General features: G+C 42.3%; 2 protein-coding genes across 14 annotated transcripts in view; one reads left to right on the top strand and one right to left on the bottom strand.

Moving 5' to 3' along the window:
* The window catches only part of PTPN21 (protein tyrosine phosphatase non-receptor type 21), a 67473-nt gene extending 60147 nt beyond the window's left edge, over nucleotides 1–7326 (bottom strand). For all 5 annotated transcript variants that reach the window (XR_011073691.1, XR_011073703.1, XR_011073697.1 and 2 more), the window contains exons 1-2: nucleotides 7244–7326; nucleotides 2901–3282 (exon numbers count right to left, since the gene is read on the bottom strand). Coding sequence is in view for 1 of the 5 variants with exons in the window: in XM_068541932.1 (XP_068398033.1) it covers nucleotides 2901–3080 (180 nt within the window). In the remaining 4 variants the exon portion in view is untranslated. The remainder of the gene's footprint in view (nucleotides 1–2900; nucleotides 3283–7243) is intronic.
* A 5527-nt stretch (nucleotides 7327–12853) lies between these two features.
* The window catches only part of ZC3H14 (zinc finger CCCH-type containing 14), a 38734-nt gene continuing 30292 nt past the window's right edge, over nucleotides 12854–21295 (top strand). For 8 of the 9 annotated variants that reach the window (XM_068541915.1, XM_068541905.1, XM_068541878.1 and 5 more), the window contains exons 1-4: nucleotides 12854–13016; nucleotides 13499–13541; nucleotides 18521–18635; nucleotides 20893–20933. In XM_068541915.1, coding sequence (XP_068398016.1) covers nucleotides 12981–13016; nucleotides 13499–13541; nucleotides 18521–18635; nucleotides 20893–20933 — 235 coding nt within the window. In that variant the 5' untranslated portion in view covers nucleotides 12854–12980. Of the gene's footprint in view, nucleotides 13017–13498; nucleotides 13542–16989; nucleotides 17058–17547; nucleotides 17561–18520; nucleotides 18636–20892; nucleotides 20934–21295 lie in introns of all 9 variants that reach the window. The other variant, XM_068541925.1, reaches the window with a different exon arrangement.

Below are 21295 nucleotides of genomic sequence, written 5' to 3'. Positions count from 1 at the left end.
CCTTTTTGTTTTTAGTTCCTTAATGTATTATCAAATACCTCACACAGTCAAAAAACAATGAAGACTGACAAGCATCATTTAACCACACATTCAGCTTAAGCAATAAAATATTACCCATATAGTTGAAGCTGCCAGGTACAGCATTACAATGGTATTATCGTATAGCCCTTATAATTGTCATAATAGAAGTGAAATGTTATTCAACGAAGCAAGCAAAGTAAAGATTTTTCCCCCCAGCTTAAATTTGGGCAGTAGCAAAGCTTATCAGCCAAATCTACATGCTATGATAATTCTGAGTTTTCTTGACGGGAGAACATTGCACGATAACATACCACTCTCTCTTGGTATGAATCTCCTAAGTGATGTATGGACACAAACTAAGAACAGGTGTTGCCCTGACTCAGATGATTTCTAAACAGTCATTGGGCCAGATTAGGCCTGGGCCTAAGCCATCTGTTTACATGCTACAGAGCAGAGCTTCTAACCATGACTGTCCTTAAATGCTGGCAACAGTGGGAAGGCCTGTCCAGGGGCAAGATATTTTCTAGGGACCACACCTGTTCCCATTTAGAGCACTCTTCCCTTCTGTTAAAAATCAGTCTCATTATATACCCATAGCTGTATGAAGTTGCTTGTTCCTGAGTCTGATAACCTCAAACAAGGGATGGCAACTTCTCTGGGCTTCTTGACTAACAGAGAAGCAAAGCAATGCCTGTGGGTTCAGTTCAACCTGTATTTATTAAGCCCATTCCACGTCTAGTACTTTGGGTACAAAAATAAATTAACCACAGTTCCTCAAGCAGTTGACTCTAGTGGTTGTAGGCAGACCTGGTGCATGAGGAAGAAATTATAGGAAAAAGAAACCAAAATAGGAAAAAAGGAAAAATGGGTGAAGGAAGCAAAAAAGATGGAATGAATGCAAGTCAGCAGGACCAGTCACTGAGGTCGGCGCTCCTGGTTTACTTTCTCCTTGGGCCTCTCCATTTCAGTTTCCTTCTAAGGTTCTCCCTCTGTTCAACCCCAAGGGGTATGCTACATCTTCTTCTCTCATACCCTCTCCCAGGTTAACTGGCCTAGGCTGAAGATTCCCAAATCTCTTTCCTCCAGCCTGGATCTCTCACCTGCACTCCAGACCTGCACATACTCTGCCTGCTCAATGTCCCCAGGTGGCACCTCAAACTCAGTACGTCTGAAACTGAACTCACCACACACCTCTCCCAGCTCCCCTCAAACCTGCTCTTCCTTTTGTGTGTCTTCCCTCAGTTATACAGTCCCCACCATTTACTGGAAACCTTAGGATCCACCTGGACCCCGGCTAGTCCCTCCCCATTACCTGATAACGTAGGTCCTGAATATCTCCAGATGCCACTCACTTCTCTCCAGCCCCATCCAAACCCAAGTGACTACCATCTGCACCACAACTCTACTCCTTTCTAGTCATTCTCCAGAGGGTTCACGCTTCATAAAAACAATCACACCACACACCTATTTAAAAACTCTTCACTAACTTCCCCATTACTTTCAGGACAAGCCCAAACCCTTTAACAAGAACCCCGCATTAGGTGGCCCCTGCTCTACAACCTTTCCTCTGCCTGTGTCTTGGGCCTTGTGCCACTGGCATAGTCTTTTCCAGCCCTTGAGAGGACCACCCTGCCCCATCTTCAGGTCCCAGCTCAGACATCACTCACCCTGGGAAGCCTTCCCTTTGCTGCCTCTCCCTGCTGTCTGTAGCACCCTCTACTTCCCCCATCATCGCATGCATCATGCCTGCTTTCTTACTGGTATCAACAGTAGGGTGAGCTCCTAGTACATATGAGCTTGGCACTTAATAAGTCTTTAATAAAGACTGATCAAATGATTGGATGTTCACCAGGGGCACAGTTTATCTATTCCTGACTTTTTATGAACTACAACATTAGCAGGATCTCCAGTCAAGACTACAACATAGGCATTTAAGTGAAATAACCCGTTTTTCCATCTTTCTCTTACCCCAGAACCAGGCAGCCAAAGACTGGAAGGGACCTGGGTTTAATTAGAGCCCTTTTCTTCACAGGCCTTACACAGCATTTTAAATTTAAGACACTATATGGACACTTGAGGACTTCACAACTTCCTACAGACTGGATTAGGGGTTTTCCAGGGCAAACTTCCCTATGATTACTGTAACAGACTATAGTTATTAGAGCTATGGCTTTACATGCACATTAAATCACAACCACAGGCACCTCTGCTATCCCATGGTTCAGATGAAGGAACCAGAGCTCAGACAGGTCACATAACTCACGTAATGTTAAACAACTAATTGATGAAGAAACCAGAATTCAAACCGAGGCAATACGTCTCTCGAATTTTGGCTTGGCCTGTGCAAAACAATCAATGAATGTTGAATGAATGAATGAAGTCAGTAAACTGTACTAGATCAGGACGACCCACGTGGGATTACACCAGAAGACCAGAACTACTTGGATAATCCAAAATGCATTCCTTTTTTTTTTTGTGTTTTGTTTTTAACGTGGCTTAAAACAACCATTTTATTTTGCTCACAATTCTGTGGGTCAGGAATTTGGGAATGACTTGGCTGAGTGTCAGCTGGATGGCTGGGGGCTGAAAGGATCCATTTCCAAGACGGCTTCTTCACTCAGATTCCAAAATGCATTCCTATCTCATTCTGGATAACATTTTGGGGGAACATATAAACATTTTCAAAACTCAGGCATTGGTAATTCTCTTACGGGGCACACCCAAGGAAAGACTTCTTTGCTCTGTATTATTCCTTCCTGGTGGGGAGAAGGGCTTACAGGCTCATACTTTGAGAAGACACAGCCAGCACGCACGACAGTAGCTGGGAAGTAAGGAACAAAGCCCGCCCAGAGAAGCCTGCAGCCTTTCCTGGGGCTTACCTCCCGCAGCTCCAGTCTCTGGGCCACAGCCTCCAGGCTCTCCTGGCCAGTGCTCTCCACGGACAGCGTGAATTCTACAAACTCACTGTTGAGCAGCTGGATCCGGGCAACCAGGCAGCTCTTGCTGGATACCGTGTAGCGCCGGGTGCGTTTTAGTTTCAATCCAAATGGCAGTGGCATCTTCTTCTCCCTTCAAGAGTTGGAGGGGTGAAAAGGGAAAAGCACCGCCACCAATCCAGTGGTGGTAATGGCGAGAGAAAGCGATCCTGTCCTGAAGGGAGGAGTACTGTACAGTCTCCGGCTGCTCACCCAGCAGCTGCTGCCGCCATTAAAAAGCAACTGAGTCTCCAAAGACCAGGTGATGGGAGCACCCACGCCAGTGCTGGGGAAAGAGGAACACCGGTTACACAGGCAATAGCAACTCTGGGCTTCGTTTTCAAAAATAAAAATCAATAAAGCTGTATCTAAGCTTTCCCTTTCTTCTGGAAAAATAAGGCATTAGCAGGATCTGGGAGGCAGTGGGGAAGTTTATCATCAGAGCTGTGTTACGCCCTGGGTCAGATTCCACCCCTCACTCAATCCCACAGATAGTGGTGACAACGTGTGGCTAACTTCAGGATTAAATGAGATAATGGCTGACACTACTATAACACCAAATTTAGTAGCTGGCATTAGTGGTCCTCTTTCTATTCTAGATAAAGTTTTGTTTTTTCATAGTTAACTCTTTTTGGCTCCCCGATACTCCAAATGTTAGGGTTCTTTAGTCCTTAAGTGCGATAATTGCAAAAAACCTCCAAAAGAGCTACGTTCAAGTCTCAGTCCCAATTAGGCAAATTAACCCTGAACACGAATGGAATAATCCCCTGTAACACATGGCAGCTGTGAGGTTCAAACGAGGTGAACACTTAACAAGCATTTGTAGAACTCTCTGGTTTATAAATATTTACGTCACCAAATCGATTTATTTATAAACAAATTATAAAAGACCCTACAAATGCTTGTTATCGGATTACCACCGGAGGCGTGGAAGTTGTGAAAAGCGTAGCCCTGGCCCCGGCCCCTCTCCGGATGGGGACGCCTAAAGAGGCGGTAAGCCTTCACCTAAGCGGGGCCGCAGCCCAGAAGAGGAGAGGGGCGAGGCCCTTAAACGCCCTCCCGAGTTAATGCGGGGAGGACGCTGCTCAACACGCCCGTGAGGCCAAGAGGACAAGGGATAGCTCCACCTCCTCCCTCGTCCTCCCCCCACGGAAAAGCAGGCGGCGTTGCCCGAGCAACCCACAGCCTCAGAGGCTCCGGAACCCTCCGCCTGCGGCTGCGTTTCCGGACGGATGCTCTAGGAGAGTACAGGCTCCCGCTGATGCCGGAGGGAACACTTAAAGGGCCCGGCTAGAGCCCCAGAGGCGAGGGGGAGGTCTGGGCGGGGTCCATTTGAAAGCCGATTTGGAGCTTCAGGACCCCCGCCAAAAATACGCGACTTAAAACTTTTCTAAACAACACCCGTTGGTGGTACTTCCTGGGCGGAAGCAAACTGGCCTTGAGCGGCAGCTTGGAACTTTTACATTGGCTGGATTTTTTTCCCCCTAAACGAGTCGACAAAATCCCGGATAGTTCCAGAATCCCGGGACGGTTCCCACCCTCCGTTATCTTCTGAACAGAGGCTTCCCCCGAGGATGAATCGTTTGGCAAGGCTCGGCCGCAGCTGGTTACCCTGAACTTGGGCCGGGAACCGCGCGGAGGGGCTAGGGCAGCCCCCAACCCTCTCATCTGGCGGACACAGAACCCAGGCCTCGGGAGAAGCGGCTTTCTCAGCCTCACACTAGAACGGGCTGAGTTGGGAACCGATCCCAGATTCCTCATTCCCAGCCCTCTGCTCTTTTCCGCTTTTTCTACTGCGTCTCAGCCCCAGAGGTGATGGGCACTCAGGGCTGGGGGGTGGCAGAGCTAGAGTATATAGTTTAGCTATTACACTAGGCTTTGCCAAACTTAACATTTTATAATTCCATTCCACAAAAGTGTATTGCGTCTCTGAGTACGAGGCAGTGTAGTGGCCCTTTAGAGAAATCTAAGACGAGTCCTAATAAGCCGTCCTTGCTCTTAAGGAGATTACAAGCATGCTATAATTACATACATGGCTGTATCTCTAATTAGGACCCAACCACGATTTTCTGTTTGTTTTTGTTGTTTGGATTTTGTTTTGTATTTGAGCTCTGGTTATCTCCAGATAGTAAGAAAAATAAAAGTTAAAAACCAGGAATAGAGGAAGAAGGCCAGAGGAAAAAAAGAAAACTAGAACTACATAAAGAGCTGTGTTAATTAACATTTGTTGTGTACCTTTGGAAGGTAAAAGCACCATACTAAAGGGGGGAATAGAAAATAGATATTACGAAAAGACATGGGCTCCACCTGCAGTTTTCAATGCTCTTTTCTATGTCAGGGTATAAACCAAATAGATAGCTGAGGCAAAATGAAAGAAAAAAAAAATCAAGAAACGAGAACTTTAAATAATAAGCTTTCAACTAGAAAATTGCCTGATAAGTTATGAGTGTTCGTATAAATTTTAAAAGATTATATATACATATCATATATACTAAATACCCTTTCAAGTGATGAGATGGTGAATTTAAATTTTACATGGAAATTATGGTAACTGGAAAGAGGACAGATTAAGTCGTACAGAGGGAAAGATGAAAATTTGCATTGGGGGGTGTTCAAATATGGTATTCTCTTCACTATGCCTTGAAGGCAGTAGATACTACACTATATAAAACTATGCCTTGAAGGCAGTAGATACTACACTATATAACTTAATCATTAACTTAAGCTCTGATGAAGCAAACAGTAAAACTTTCAGTTGTCCCTGAGTTTGAAATGTTTTACTGCATCAGGGATAAAGAAATGCCAATGTTTTCTCTTTTTTATTTTGGTAGATGTTATAATGTAACTGAAAAAGCTGAGGGGTGTGTGTGTGTATCAGATGCATTTTTTCCCCAAGATCTATCCATAAGAATAGCTTGCTTTTTGTTTATTAAGACGTGTTAAAATAATGTTCTCCTTAATAATTTACAAAATTAACAATTTGACACATTTAATTTTCAGTTATGTGCAGTATTTGCTACCAAATGATGTCCTAAAGTTAGGAATGTTTGAATAGAGGAGTAGAAATTTAAGATGCTTTGGGGGTATGTCTGTTTCGGGTGTAAAATAATATGAAACAACTTGAAAGGTAGTTAGAGCTGGAATTCTAATTTATCTAACTACTTAAGTAAACAAAATTCATAATTAGCTTTTGAAGGAAAATACTAGGAGATATTTTGTTTCTCTACAAAATCACTTTGTTATGAAATAAAAAACAAGTATATATTAAATTCTGTTCAAGTTTCCAAAAGGCAGTCCGAGATATTTATGAATTCATTTTAATGTTTTTACATCACCTTTCAGAAGTTTCTCAAATACAGTTTAATTCTGAATCCTGTAGTTTCCCGCCTTGTTGCAAAAGTCCTCACTACACGTAATTTTGCTAATGATGCTTTCAAATAAAACAATCACTAAATGAGTATATGACATTTTTAGAATAATATACAGATCTATAGCATTAAATCAAACGCATGTTTCTCCTGAACAAAACATTTATGCGTAGAACTCGAGAATAAAATGTGCTAGGAACAGCAGACAACTACTTTCAGAGTAAAATTTCTATCATATCCCAAACTTAAAAAAAAATCTGTCAGCAACCATTAGGCATACAGCGGTTGTCACCTGGAGCACACGGAGTGTTCTGAACGTGTTTGCGAGCATACGCTATTATTATAAGGCTTTCTCAGCAAAAAAGAAAATTAAGACGGGCATGCCAAGAGCGGCCAATCTAATCTGGATTTGCAGAAATCACAAGTCGGAATTTGCAGACCCAAGAATTCTTTTTTCCAGAGTAAACAATCTTTACTCCAAAACCAAAACAAGTCATCACCACGAAACAGTCCTTCCCTACTCGCCTTCTCGCCAAAGTTACCTAGCAAATCTCGCACTTAATAGTCTGAGAGGCACAAATATGCCTAAAACGTCTAAAACCCGGATCCAGAATTAAGCCGCTACAATCAGCCGAGGAGTTCAGAATACAAGTTCAAGACCCCTTTGGAAATTACTCAAGTAGATCAGAGAGAACCTGGAAAAGAAAGACTTTTTTCTTTGTTACGCTCCTCCCTTAGGTCTGGGAGCAGGGACCCATCCTCCAGGACTCCGGGGCCGGCCGACGCGCTCCGGGGTCCCGGCTCGCGGACACACGCCAGCGCTCGGCCCCGCGCCCGCCCGCCGCCCGCCGCCCGCTGGCCCGGGCCCCGCGCCCTCACCTGCTCCCGCTCCCGCATCCTCGGGGCCGCGCGCCCCGTTCAGCGGCCCGCCTCCCGGGGCCCCGCCGCGCGGCCGCCGCAGCCGCGCCCGCACGCCAGCCCGCGCCGCGGCGCGCTCATGGGGCTCGCACGCCTCACTTCCTGTCTCCCCGAACTCGGCCCGCAGAGCATTCCCCCGCGTAGGGTCCCGCGGCGGCCGCGGCGAGGGGAGAGGCCCGGAGGTGGGACAGGCCGGCCGGCAGCGCCGCACAAAGAAACCGGGCGGGGGCCGGGGCAGCAGGAAGGCGGGCGGACGGGCACAACACGCGCGGCCAGAGCAGCGGAGCGGCCAGGGCCGGGCGTCCCTCCCCCTGGGCCGGGCGGGCGGATCCGGGGAGGCGGTGGCTGCCCGTGACCTCAGAGAGTTGGAATGCGGGCGGGGGAGGCGCGGACAGCTGGGCCCGGCCGCCGGGGAGGGGGCGCGCCGCGGCTTTTTTTAATCCTATGACCACTTATTTTAAGAGTTTCCAAATAAAGCAAGGCTTTTAATAAAAATGAGAGGAGGGGGATATTATTTCGGTGCCATGTAAAGGGTTTTATTCCCGTGTTGTTCTTAGGTGTTCTGTAAAATTCTATTATTGCTGGAGTTGTTCGTTTACTCTTATACATTTCTGAAAACAGTTCAAACATTCTATTTCTTCCTCCCATGCTTACGTCTAAGGATATAGCCCATAAAAAAAGGAAAAACACTGATTGGTACAGGGTGGCAAAGTCTCCTTCCCCTGAAAAAGGTTGTTATGCCTCAAATAACCTGTAGGTCTTCAAAAGAGCTGTATGCTTAATGCAGTACAAAGTAGAGCTCTTAAAGATGGGGAACTCCAGGGTCAAATTGTCTGGGTTCAAATCTCAGCGCCAACGCTTGCTTAGCTGGGTCACCTTGTGCGAATTTCTTTACCTTTCTGTGCCTGCTCATCTCCTGTAAAATAATAATAATAATAATAATCACTATCCAGTCACTTGTGTGAAATGTTTCATTCTAAGCCCTATTAGCAATTTTTATTATTACATGGTATTATTACACTGCATTATTATTTTTATTACTGCATGGCAACACTTAAGCCAAGGAATAAAACTGTGTGGCCCTAACACCATCACAATAGGGTGTTTCGCCTTTACTTGGCATATGGTTTGAGTGATTGGAGCAGAGAAATTTTTATTATGTAAATTTTATTTAAATGATTTTTTTTTAATATGTTTGTTTCTGGAAAGCTTTCTTATGTTACATTTCATTTAGATCTCATTTTCTTCAACAGTTAACAGACACTTATTGAGTACTTACTCATGGTCCCTGCTCACAAAGGACTTCTAGTCTAGTGGGTAATAAACCTACACACCGCACATACACATGACAAACAAGGCCTAAGTGGAAAGCGCCATCCTGGAAGTAGGAGTGCTATGGGAGAACAAACCCCAGGCAGGACTCAGCTTGGGTAATGGAGCTCAAGGCAAATAGGATTACATGTGTTTCTGTATAGAAGAAAATCAATCAATTCTGCTTATAATTGAATTTCAACTGGACACCATGAGGGGGTCAATTCGTGTGCGAAGAAAGAAAAGAGAAAATGAGTGGCTCTCTGGTCTCCCAAAATAGAAAAACTGAAATTATGTGTGAGTCTTCTCCATCTCCAGCCTATCATCAAGACCTGCCACTTCCTCCTTTGAAATGTCTCATGAATGCTTTCTTTCCTCTTTGTTCCTGAATGCCCCCCTCCCCCACCATTCTAATCCAAACCTTCATCCCTCATCATTTTACATCTGGCTTATTGCAACAAGGGCGGTCTCCATGCCTCTGGTTTCTGCTCTCTCTTCTTTCCATGTGAATACCAGGCTTACCTCTCCTTGGGGTTTATCACTCCCAATGGACCCCTAAGGCTAAGCTATTCTGCCTGACCTTTAGGGCCTTTCTAAATCGGCCTCAGCCTCTTATGACCATCCTTACTCCTCTCTTCTCCCCTCCTGCCCCCATCAAACCGTTTCTCCTGGCCCAGAGCACCTCCTGCCCCCCTTCCCTTTGTCTAAGCCTTCCGTTGCTCTCCAAGCCTCAATTCAAGGCTCTGCTTCCAAGACAACTTGCTAGCCACCCCATTCCACAGTGATCCCCACACTTGGCAAGAAGGTTAAAAACTGTTTCATGTAGGCTTCTTTTATATCTCCTAGAATTCCTAGGACACTACTGGGCAGAGGGTAGGCACTAAATAAAAACTTGTTAATTGAATCGGGAAGAAAATAAAAGATTTTTAAAAATAGAAAATGATTGTAAAACCCAAGCGATGTTATACACTGAGCTGCACTTCCTCCCTCACAGTCCACAAGTGCCACTTGCTGACCAAGTCCTTAAGCTCTATTTTCCTGCAACCATGTTAATTTGATAGTGACAGCCCCATGACAAGCCACTTGAACAAAACCTTCAAAGTGTTCGGCATGAAATTATTATTGGCTTCTGTTTGTATGGAAGGAAGTGAAATAATTTATATGGTTCAACCCCAAAAGATACAAAACGGTGCAAGTGAAAAGTCTCCTTCTTACCTTGCCTGCTCTCCTCCTGGGGGGTAACTGGTGTTACCATAATCCTATGTACCCGTCTAGAGATAGTCTGTAGATGAATAAGCGATTACATACCTGTATCTTTACCTCCTCTTGCTACCCAGAAGTGATATACATTCTTCTTCCTGTGAAGGTAATTCTTTTTAAAACAAAGTAAAAATTTTTAAATTTCTACAGTAAAAAGATGTTCAATAAAAGGGAAAGAAATTGTGGTTTCGGTGGTACACTGACTGATACTTTCTTAGGGGTTAAGAAATTAATCTGCTTTGATAGCTTGGTGAGTACCCACTATCTCTCACTATATAAACTAACATGATGATGCTGGCAATATATTTGTTCAATGGACAAGAAAACGAAGAAAAGTATGTCAGCTTCAGTAGCAAAAGCAATTGCTGTGACTGGAATTCCCAACACTTAAGGGCTTTTGATCCAAGGGTAGACATGCCATGAGATATTCACTAATGAAAAAACTTGTCTATTCAAACCGCATTTCTTGGACGCCAAATGCTGCAAAGAGAAACATAAATAAGATGTATGGCCCTGTTCTCAAAGACTCACCATGTGAGGAACAGGTGAATATATAATTCTAGTAGGCAAATATACTTAACGGGTAGATATTCTAAGTGGAGTGGTGATATCCAGTTTATCACTATGATCAGCTTCTGGCTGGGGCTGGAAGGACAAATAAAAAGTTCATTAGGCATTCAAAGAAAAAAAGAGAAAAACATTCCAGGCTGAAGGACACCCCCAAACACCTCTCTTCTGCCTTCCTCTCCCCTGACACTTGCAAATGATGTGCAGCACCCAGTTGGAAGGCTGCCCTGAGAGGAGGCTGGAGATGCCAGGGGGCCGGTGTTAGAAGACAAGGGGCTCCATGCAATTGGGGTTAGTACTCAGACCGCTTTGACTTCAAAACCAATGCTCTTTTTAGTAATCTTCTCTCTTTGAAAAACAGCCCAGAGCCCTCAACTGGGATTCATTGAAATCTAGTCCTCATTCTGTCTGCTAGAGCAAAATATGTCATTCCTCCTGAACTGGAGAGCCCTTCCATGCTGGAAAATAATTCTCGTTGTCCTGCTTAGTCTTTTTCAAGTTGAATACCACTAGTCCCTTTAATGGTTTCTTTCAGGTATCATTATCATCATCTTCCTCTGGATGCAATGTGGTTTATGAAGATGCATCTTACAGGGAAGCACCTGTAACAGTGTCAGACCACTGAACACCATCGGTTTAGTGGAGTTATCCCCTCTGTGATCCACACACACTCCTGAGATCTAAATATGCCAGTTCTTAAGCAGCCTGCGAGTCTCCTTCTGCAGTTTTAAATGGATTGTCTTGAAAGTTGACTCTTTCTTGAATACATTTAAAAAAAAAGTTTTCCCTATTCTGAATACATTTTAATGAAAACAGTCTCTATTTTTCATAAAATGTTCTTTCACTATTATCTAAATATTGACTAAGGATTTTGTATGCAGTAAAGGCAAAACATGTGTTTGCATTCTTAGTTCTGAGTGGGTAAAGAGACAGAAATAAGGTGCCTGTCTTTTGGATTGTGAGTGTTGTGAATGCAGGGACTCAGTCTCACTCATCTTTGTGTTCTGGCTCCTAGCACAGCATCTGACTCAGGGTAGGCATTTAATTTTTAATCAACAACCATAGTACTGCAATGAGCCAAGCACAGTTCAAAATACTTCCCAACTATGAACTTACCTCATCCTCATAATAACTCCATGAAAGACAAACTGGTATCATACTTATGTCACAGATGAGGAAACTAAGGCAGAGGGGATAAGCAACTTGCCTAAGGTCTCAGAGGGGGTAGCAGAGCTGGGATTCAAACCCAGACAGTCTGGCTCCAGGATCCCTGTTCTCAGTCACTCTGCTCTGCTGCCTCTCATCAATGTTGAATGAGTGCATGATCGTTGGATTTATCCATGAGGAAGGCTTTTGTAATTTAGGTCATTAATTTATTTTATCCTTCAAATATTTAATAAGTGCTTACTATGTGTCTAGCGTCCCGAAAGAAATTCTGGAGAAATACAGACCTACAAGGAGTTCATAATTTTGTTAGAGAGAACAAACGCACACGTGCACACACACACACATACACGCAAATGAGATGAACATTACAGAAAGGATATTGTGTCATACTAGTAGCTCCCACATAGATGTTACAGTAATTCAGAAGAAAAAAAGGATTCTATGAGATGACGGACCGTGTGGCCGACAGACCCTAGGTGGCCTCAAGATTTCTGCCGCTGCTGTTTACACCCTTTGTAATCCCCTCCCCTTGAGTGCAGGCAGCACCTGTGACTTGCTTGTAGCTAATGAATATGAACGGATGAAGGATTTTGCAATCTAATTTTGTAATTAAGACCCTAACTCAGTTGATTTGGGGGTCAGGCCCTGGGAGGCCCTGGCTTAATCAAATGAAAGCCTTTAAAAGAAGGCCTGGGACTTCCCTAAGCTGAGATCCTCTCTTCCCGGGCTTGATTTAGTGAGCAGCCATGTTGGTGGAGCCCGTGGCAAGGAAGTGTGCGCAACATCTGTGACCTGAGGGTGGCCTCCAGACAACAGCCAGGAGAAAGCTGAGGCCCTCACTCATAAAGCTGCACGGAGATTAATTCCGCTTACAACCTAAATGAGCTTCAAGGTGGCTTCTTCCCCAGTGAAGCCTCCAGACGAGAACACAGCCTTCCTGACACCTCAACTGCAGCCTTTTGAGACCCTGAGCGGAGAATCCAGCTAAGTTGTGTTCAGATTCCAGACCCATGGAAACCACAAGATGGTAAATGTGTGCGCTCATTTGTCATGCAGCAATTAATAACTAATGAGACCACTTCAGGAACTAGCAGATATGGGGAGAGAGGACTCCTCTCTCTACGCTTACTTTGATTCTAAGGTTTTACCGCGGTTCTCCTCGCGGCCACCAGAGGTTGCCAGAGTGCAGGCTCCCCGCGCCCGAGTCCGCGCAGGCGCAGGCTTAGGCGCAGGCGCGCTCGACTTGGCTCGAGCCGGTGGGGGCGGGTCACGCAGAGCGCGCGGCCGGGAGCGGCGGTGGCGGAGGCGGTGAGGCTGCGGGCTGGGAGCTGGACTCCGGCTCCCAGTGAGCGGAACCCCTCGCGGTGCTGAGCCCACCGCCGGCCCCGGAGCCATGGAGATCGGCACCGAGATCAGCCGCAAGATCCGGGTGAGGCCCGCGTCGGGCGGGGGCGGGAAGCCGGGCCTCGGCGGGCGGGCGGGCGCGCGGTTGTCAGGAGTAACGGGGGGTGTGGGGCCCTGCCTGGACGCCGCGGCCTGCTCGTCGCCGGCGCTCTTGACTGGCCGCGGGGTCGGCGAGCAGCGCCTTCTCAGCCAGGCCGCCTCGGGCCTGGGCGCAGCCGTGGCCTCCGAGGGCGGGCTCGCGGCTGAAGAAGGAACCCCTGGGAATCGGAGGGAGGCGTTGGGGTCCTGGCGAGAGCCGCGCGGGGAGCTGCAGGGGGCGCCGCAGGGGGCGCCGCGGAGGAGGGGTTCCGGGGTGGGGCTGGGGGGCCCGAGGCGTCTCCCCACCCCCACTCTGGCGCCGGGGCGGCAGGAGGTGTGCGCGCTCGCGAAGTTGCCTCTGCGCTGCAGTCGGTCTGTTTTCCCAGGGCCGCCTTTCTCACGCGCACGATGGTCTTTTCCTTCCCTCAGAGTGCCATTAAGGGGAAATTGCAAGAACTGGGAGCTTACGTTGGTAAGTCTTCTGTTGTTAGCCTAATAGACTTTAAGAGTTTGCAGCGAATTTAATTTTAGGAATGCATTTTTTCCTGTGATGCCTTTGACTTTGGAGAGACGTCCTTTTACCTTCAAATCTGATACTCCCTGGTTACTTCTTTTCCGTACTATCTTTCCATTGAAAGCTTTATATGCAACCTTTGTTATTTTTTCCAAATCCCCTTCTAATAGGGTGTTTTGAAATTGTTTAGCTTCCTCTGTTGAGGCTCTGTCATATTTTCCTTAATATTTGTCTGATTTTTATTGTTTTTCCTATTTTCTTTCCTTTCCTCTTGATCTTCATTTTTCAGAATTATTTTGCATATGAATGATGCTGTCTGGCATTTGCCTCTCTCGTGGTTCAGTGAGTTTTATTTTCAGATCTCTTTATTTTTCCTGCCCCTTTTTTCTTACCTCCCGACGGTAATGTGTCTTTTTTTTTTTATTCTTTTATAAATTATAATTTGAGTGTTTACTCTGGGCCAGGCACTGTGCTTAATTATTGTCGTATATGCATTAGGTCACGATAATCCCCAGGAGAGCACTGGAAGGTAAGTGGTAATATCCCCAGTTGTACAAGCAGGGAAACAGGCTTTGGGTGCTTGGCTTGAGCAAGGTTTTATGGATTGAGACCTGCGTCTGTTTGGCTCCAAAGCTGGTGCCTCCTATAAAAATAACAGCTACCACTTATGATAGTGGTTCTCCAGGTGTGGGAGACCCCAAGGGTCTCTGAAGTCAAAACTATTTTCATATTAATACGGACAGGGTGTTTGCCATTTTCACCGTGCTGACATTGGGACTGTGCAAAAGTGGTGAGTAAAACTGCTGGTACCTTAGCCTGAGTCAGTATCTCACACCAAACTTTACAAGAAATTATCGTATTCTTCACCACCCTTCCACTTGCAATTACAAAGAAAAAAAAAAAAAAGAGGCCGGTTTCATTTATGAATGTAAGTGATGAAGTAAAATATTTTTTTAAACCCTGGCCCTGACTACATCTTTTTAATATGTGGTGTTAGGAAATAGGAAGTACTCATATAGTACTTCTGCCATACTGAAGCGTGATGGGTTGTCTTAAGGCAAAGAATTTGTGTGATTGAGTTGAGAACTGACCTAGCCATCTTTTTCACGGAATTTTTTTTTTTCTTTTGTTTTTTTTTGGAACTATTTTTGAAAGTTTAGTTGATTTACAATATTGTGTTAGTTTTAAGTGTACAGCAAAGTGATTCAGTTTTTTATATATATATATACTTTTTTCAGATTATTTTCCGTTATAAGCTATTACAAAGTATTGAATACAGTTCTTTTTGCTATACAGTAAGTCCTTGTTGCATATCTATTTTATTATGGTAATTTGTATCTGTTAATCACATACTCCTAATTTGTCCATCCCCCTCCCCCCTTTTACCCTTTGGAACATCATTTTTAACTTCTAAGAAAGACTAATGGGCTAGTTACATAATTTGGGTTTTTGGCAGACATTTTCTTGAAAGTGAGCAAAGGTAAAGAACTGGTAGAGTTCGTTGCCAGTGACAAAGTTGAGCTTTCAAATGAAAATCAGAATTTTGGAAAATTTGTGTCTTCCTCCATAAATTTGACAGCATGGTGATATTAGCAAATGGTTCTTCTATATTGTATAATGAAATGTATCCGTATGCCAGTGGTTTGTATAGCTCAGTGAACCAGTATTTTTTCAAATGACCAATGCATGAATGTTTTTAAATTGTACAGGGATAAGAAAGATCCATTAAGAGTGCAGGATGGATCAATGGATTTTCATGTAACAGGGTACAAAAAGGTCATTGATACAGTTTTTAGTTTCAGTATTGCTGCTTACCTTCAAGAAACTACCACTCGTTGAGTTTTGGTGTAGTATCACAGAAGAATATCCACATTATCTGAAAAGGATATTAAAATACCCCTTTTCCAGTTGCATACCTGTGTGAGACCAGATTTTCTTCACATTCTTTTTTTAGAACAACATAAAACATGTTTACTGTTTATGGGATAGGTGTATTATTTTAAATGAATTAAGAAATCTAAAAATTCTGAGTTGCAGTTTCTAGTATGGTAAATATCAGTAGATATACGCACATGAATAAAAGCTGTTTGGGATCATCAGTAATTTTCAATAGGGTAAAGGGGGCCTGAGACCAGATGATAGTTTGCCACATACTAATTATTTGTTGTCAGGATTGTTGTAAGACTTTAACAGATAAGAAAATTGAGGCTCACAGGTTAAAGATGAAGCTGAACCAGGATTGTTTATTCTTTTATTCATTCAACATTTAATGGATGCCAGCTTTGTGCCAAGAACTTGTTTTGGGTCAAAAAGAAATCCACAGAGAACCTACAGTGAGAACTTTCTTAATTCTAGCACATGAAAACATAAACACATATTAATTGGGTCTAAATTCAATCTGATGATTCCTATCATTTATCAGAAACCTCAAATGAAGAATTTTGAGCCTATTAATATTAAAAACCTGGTTACAAGCTTGACGTAGTCCAGTGTGAAGTGTAATTGTAGTAAAGATATCATGTATTTTATAGTTTTCAAAATATTTTCATAGAGTTCTATTTGTACCTGAACACAATGCTGGAGTGGGGATGGTAGGTAATTTACTTTTTTACAAATAAAGAAATGGAGTCTTGGGAGGGCTAAATCCAGCTGGTCAGCAGTGGATTTAAGACCCAAGAACTCAGGCCTTCTGGGTCCTTGATGTTTCTATTATGGTTGCTTCATAATAGAAACTTGGTGAGCCAACAGAAGGATAGTCACTCCTGTATGCTCCTCTTGAACTCACCTGTCCCAGCTGTTAACATATTAGCACAGCTTCTCAACTTGTTTGCCTCTGCTTCTTGACTGGAAGTTTCTTGAGGGCAGAGACTTCATATTGGTTGTGTCCCAGTGGCCTAGCAGAGCACCAGATTTTTTCATAAATGTTGATTAAGTGGGTAAACAGGGATCACCATTAGACTATTTGAAATATACATTATTTGTTTACAGTTAGCTCCTTAATTATTTGAATGTATATGTATCATGGTCCTTCTGGAAAGGGTGACTTTCTAATCCCTTTCTTTGTGCTGGAGTACTGGAAACCTTTTTATGGAAACAATCCTTTAGTACATATTTGAATATCTATTTTCCAGGCATTGAGTGGGATACAGAGATGAGCAGCTGTTTGTTAAGAGTTGATATGGTTTCATTTGTGTGTTTGTTTAAAATGGAGTACTTTAGTGAGATGGCAGTTATAATTCAGAGCAGTCTTAAATTCACATTTTAGGAAGTATGAACTTGCAGGAACCGTCAACATTTTACTGTTTTTCAGTACATAGATTTCAGATGAACTTGAGAATGCTATTAGAATTCTGTAGGAATGTATCATGAACACTTTATTTTATTTATTTTTTGGCCATGCCACAAGGCTTGCGGGATCTTAGTTCCCAACCAGGGATTGAAGCGCCGAGTCCTAACCACTGGACTACCCAGGAAGTCCCAGGAACAATTTAAGTTTTCATTAGATTCTTATTTCTCATTTTGTGTCTACTGAGAGAACGATGTTATGAATTTCTAACAGCCTTGTTGAAATATAATTGTTATACATTAAACTCCACCTGTTTATAGTTTGCTGTGTCTTGATATGTCTACACCATAATCAAGCTAATGAACATATCCATCACTTCCAAAAGTTTCCTTTTGGGTTTTCCTGGGGCTCTTTTGTATCCTTCCCTACCGTCTGTCCTTGTCCCCACCCTGTACCAGAGCAACTGCTGATCTCATTTACATAAAATTTTATAAAATGCAAACTAATATATAGTGTCAGAAAGCACAGCCTACTTGTTTTCATTACTGACATTATGAGGGAGAAAAACTGTCAAGAATGCCAAAGCACCCCAACTTTGTTTTCCTTTCCTGGGTTACCAACGGCAGCCTATGGTAGGGACACTTTGTGTAAATAAGCTATGAGGCTTATTTACTAAAGTTGCCAGAAAGCAGTGGGAGCCTTTTGATACTTTACAAAGAAAATAACAAATGACCAGTTACTTGTTGTTTTATCTCCTCACATTGAATTGCATGCTTCTAGCAAGTATTCTGATTTCTCTGTTTCCATTTGTAGATAGGGCTTTAGTGTATTTGTGCTTTTCTGGAACTGGATTTTTGATATTTCTTCTTGAAACAAATGTCTGATAGTAGTTCTGAAATGAACCTTTCTGCCTACGTAGAAATGTTGTGAATATTTAAGGTATTAAAGAATCTAAAGGAATTTTTTTTGGTAGGGATCAAAGTTCCTGATAAATAGCTTTTGCTTTCTTATCTTTTTATTGTGGTGGTTTTGGGGTTTTTTTGTTTGTTTTTGGTCCTAGACCTCACCCTCATAATTCACTGTTAGGAGGGCATAAGAATGAAACAATGAGTTGAGTAGAAATCATTTAACTAATCTTAAGATTAAATTTTTTAAATGATGTATAATTTTGGGGTGGTTTTAGTTTATTTGATGTTGCTGCAAGTTTGTTACCCTAATTAAAATCTGCCTTTACCTAGGATAAAGGTGTTCCTTGAGAAATGAGTGTCATTTTGAAACAAACATGCACAAAACTGAACAAAACTCAGTATTATTCTTGAGAAATGTCCAGTATGCTTTTTGGAAGCTTTTCTGAAGTTAATGAGCATTATTAAAAAAGCTTAAAGGAAATGAATGCACTCTCAAGTTTGATACTGTAATTCAGAATATCTAGTTGTGTAAATATTTATTAGTTATTCCTAGTTCCTGTTCTTCTAGTAATTGAAATACTTATGGAATAAAGAGAAAGAAGGCTATACTTTTTGTCCAGCATAATTCCACTAGAGCTGACATTCTTAGAGCTACATCTATATTTTCAAGCACATCAGCTTCAAGTAGAAGAAACTATTAAGGAAAGCATAAAAAGTTTTTATATACTTTTCCTTTTAAATAGATGAAGAACTTCCTGATTACATTATGGTGATGGTGGCCAACAAGAAAAGTCAGGACCAAATGACAGAGGACCTGTCCCTGTTTCTAGGGAACAACACAATTCGATTCACCGTATGGTATGTTTCTGAATATTTACCCCTCAGACCAAAGTTTGGCTCAAGTCAAGAGTAGGTGTTCTGTCTGAAAAGAGGTTCTTGACAGGGGAGTCAGATTCAGTGTTGTGAGGCAGGTTGTGAGCGTTGAGAGCACAGCCTCTGGAGCCAGACTGCCAAGGTTGAATCCTGGATCTACCTCTTTCCTTGGTTTCTCCATCTGCAAAATGGGTATCGTAAATCACCTTTATAGGGTGGTTGTGAAAATTAAATAAGCTAATACATGTAATGTGCTCACAGCTGTGCCTGGCCCATAACAAGTCCTTAGTATGTGTTGACTGTAGTTAATACGTTTCTTTTGTAAACTTCAGCATGTTATCATTCCTTTCCCTCCACCAAAACCAGTTATAGATGTTTTTTGGACTGGGTTGACTTCCTGAATTGCTTTCTTCAGTCAGCTAACTTAAGAGGCAAGGTTTTTTGACCAAATTTCAAATCATTTTTTTAGTTCGGAGCTTTTTGAAGTTTGGAATTTTGAAATAGGCAACTTTGTGTTCAAATATAAATCAGTATAAATCAGTATTTTAATTTTCAGTGTCCTTTTTCAAACCACATATTCCTTTGGTTGAGAATACTGACTAAAAGCATGAGATTTAATTTATGAAGGCAGGCCAGGTTCTGGCACCAGGTTTGAGGTAGAGTGAGAGCTGGGGGAGGGTAATGATGTGGCTGAGAATAGAGCCGGAAGGATCATGTAAAGGTCCTCACTGGGAGCCACCAGTTGCAGCCCAAGTTGACAGATGGAGCAAAAGTTACATGAGCAGAGTGGCCTGCTTAATTTGAATGGCGAGAGACTGGGAGACCAGATAGGCAATAAGGAGGGATATGAAACTGGTTAACTTGCCTTTAAACCAAAGTTTGTCTTAAAGGCATTTTGGCCCCAGTGGGCAACTGTATCCTTTATAACTCTGGTGAAGCTTTCTTGAAATTCCACACAGAATTCTCTGGGTTTATATTACACATTTTTGAAGAACATTGAGTGCAGTGGTTGTCCCTTAAATGTTTTGGTACATACACTCCTACAGTGTGGGTGACCTAACCCACTTACTATGGTTTGTCCCCAGAGTTTACCAAAAGAAGAGAGATCATGGTGCTTTTGACTGGGGAAATTACCATTATCAAGAGTACTGCCTTTTTTTTTTTTTTTTAATCCTTCAGCAGTCCAGGTACTTGTTTTGTTTCACGTACATTTTTTATGACTAGACTTTTGGTTCAACGTTTGGATCACTTTGAGTCCCAGTAATGTAATATGGGACATTGACCTAGTAGATCCTTTCTCAGATAACTTGAGGGAGTGCTTTAGACAAATTTCTTACATAAGCAGACTGCCAACTGAATTTGAATTTAAAATCACATTAATTCAACTCTTTCATCTTGCCATAAATTTAATTCTTTACCATGTACTGATGAAAGTGATGGTGTCTCTGTTTTGACACTTTGCTTTCTTAAGTGTTCATTTACACCCGCCACAAACAGACTCTTCTGATTCTTTGGAGCCCTGCAATAACTGTGTCCTAGGGGGTAGTGGCATGTGCCTGGGTTCTGGGTGAAACATTATTATAATGAGATATTTCTGGTGTTTTTAGGATGCCTGGCCTCCTGGAAGGATTGTAAGACAATTTTGCCTTGTACATAACTACTAAAATAGGTTATATTATAATTAAGGTTGTGGCTTGTTTACAGCATTAGTTTTGAAAACAGTAGTTATAGTGAAGTGATATAGTATATTTTGAGATTATTTTTAAAGTTTTTTCACCTCTCAGGATTAAGTTCTTCCAGAAACCATCTATGTAGATAAAAAATAGATTTAAACTGTGCTTAAAACAATTTTAATAATGTTACATTACGTTTATGGTATTTTATCTCCTTTTATCTACCTTGAATCTTTAGTTCTTTTGAAACAGAATGATATTCTTTGTGGATCAGCGCTGTGTGGTCAGATGATAATCCTTGCCCTTATTTTTACAGATGCTAGATGTTGAAAATAGTGATGAAAAAATAAGATTTTTGATTATTCTACAATATTCATGTACAGCCTTTTTAAAAAAAATGTAAAACTTAATTTTAATACTATTTATCCATTAAATTCCATTCAGTACCATCTATCAGTGTTTATCTGAAGACTAGATCTAAAATGTCATCAAATTTAGAGTGACAGTTGAAATCCAATGTTTCTTGATTAACAGAAGCTTTAACTTTTTTGGTTTGTTTTTTCTTTTAGGCTTCATGGTGTATTAGATAAACTTCGTTCTGTAACAACTGGTAAGGTTCATAAAGACGATGTCTGGGTTTTTTTGGAATTTGCTATAGCATGTTATCATTTTTCTGAAGTCATTTATACTGCTTTGGGGAAAAAACCCATAAATTTGAAAATGGTAGTTCATTTGAAGTTTTTAAGGACGCCTACATATTTATGAATTTAAAAGCAATAAACTTAATATAATTCGAAGATGATTTGAACAAGGGAAGGGAAAGTATGCAATTTATTCTAAGGAAATAATTGTGGATGTGTGCAATGATTTAGCTTCAAGGATATTTCAGTGTTTTATAATTTAAAATTAAAAGTCCAGTAATAGTAAATTAGGTATATTATTTTATCACTATGTATGGAATAATATTCATCC

This window comes from Eschrichtius robustus, chromosome 1 (genome assembly GCF_028021215.1).
Source record: "Eschrichtius robustus isolate mEscRob2 chromosome 1, mEscRob2.pri, whole genome shotgun sequence".
Lineage (NCBI taxonomy): Eukaryota > Metazoa > Chordata > Mammalia > Artiodactyla > Eschrichtiidae > Eschrichtius > Eschrichtius robustus.
This window is presented reverse-complemented; position numbering and strand designations above follow the sequence as displayed.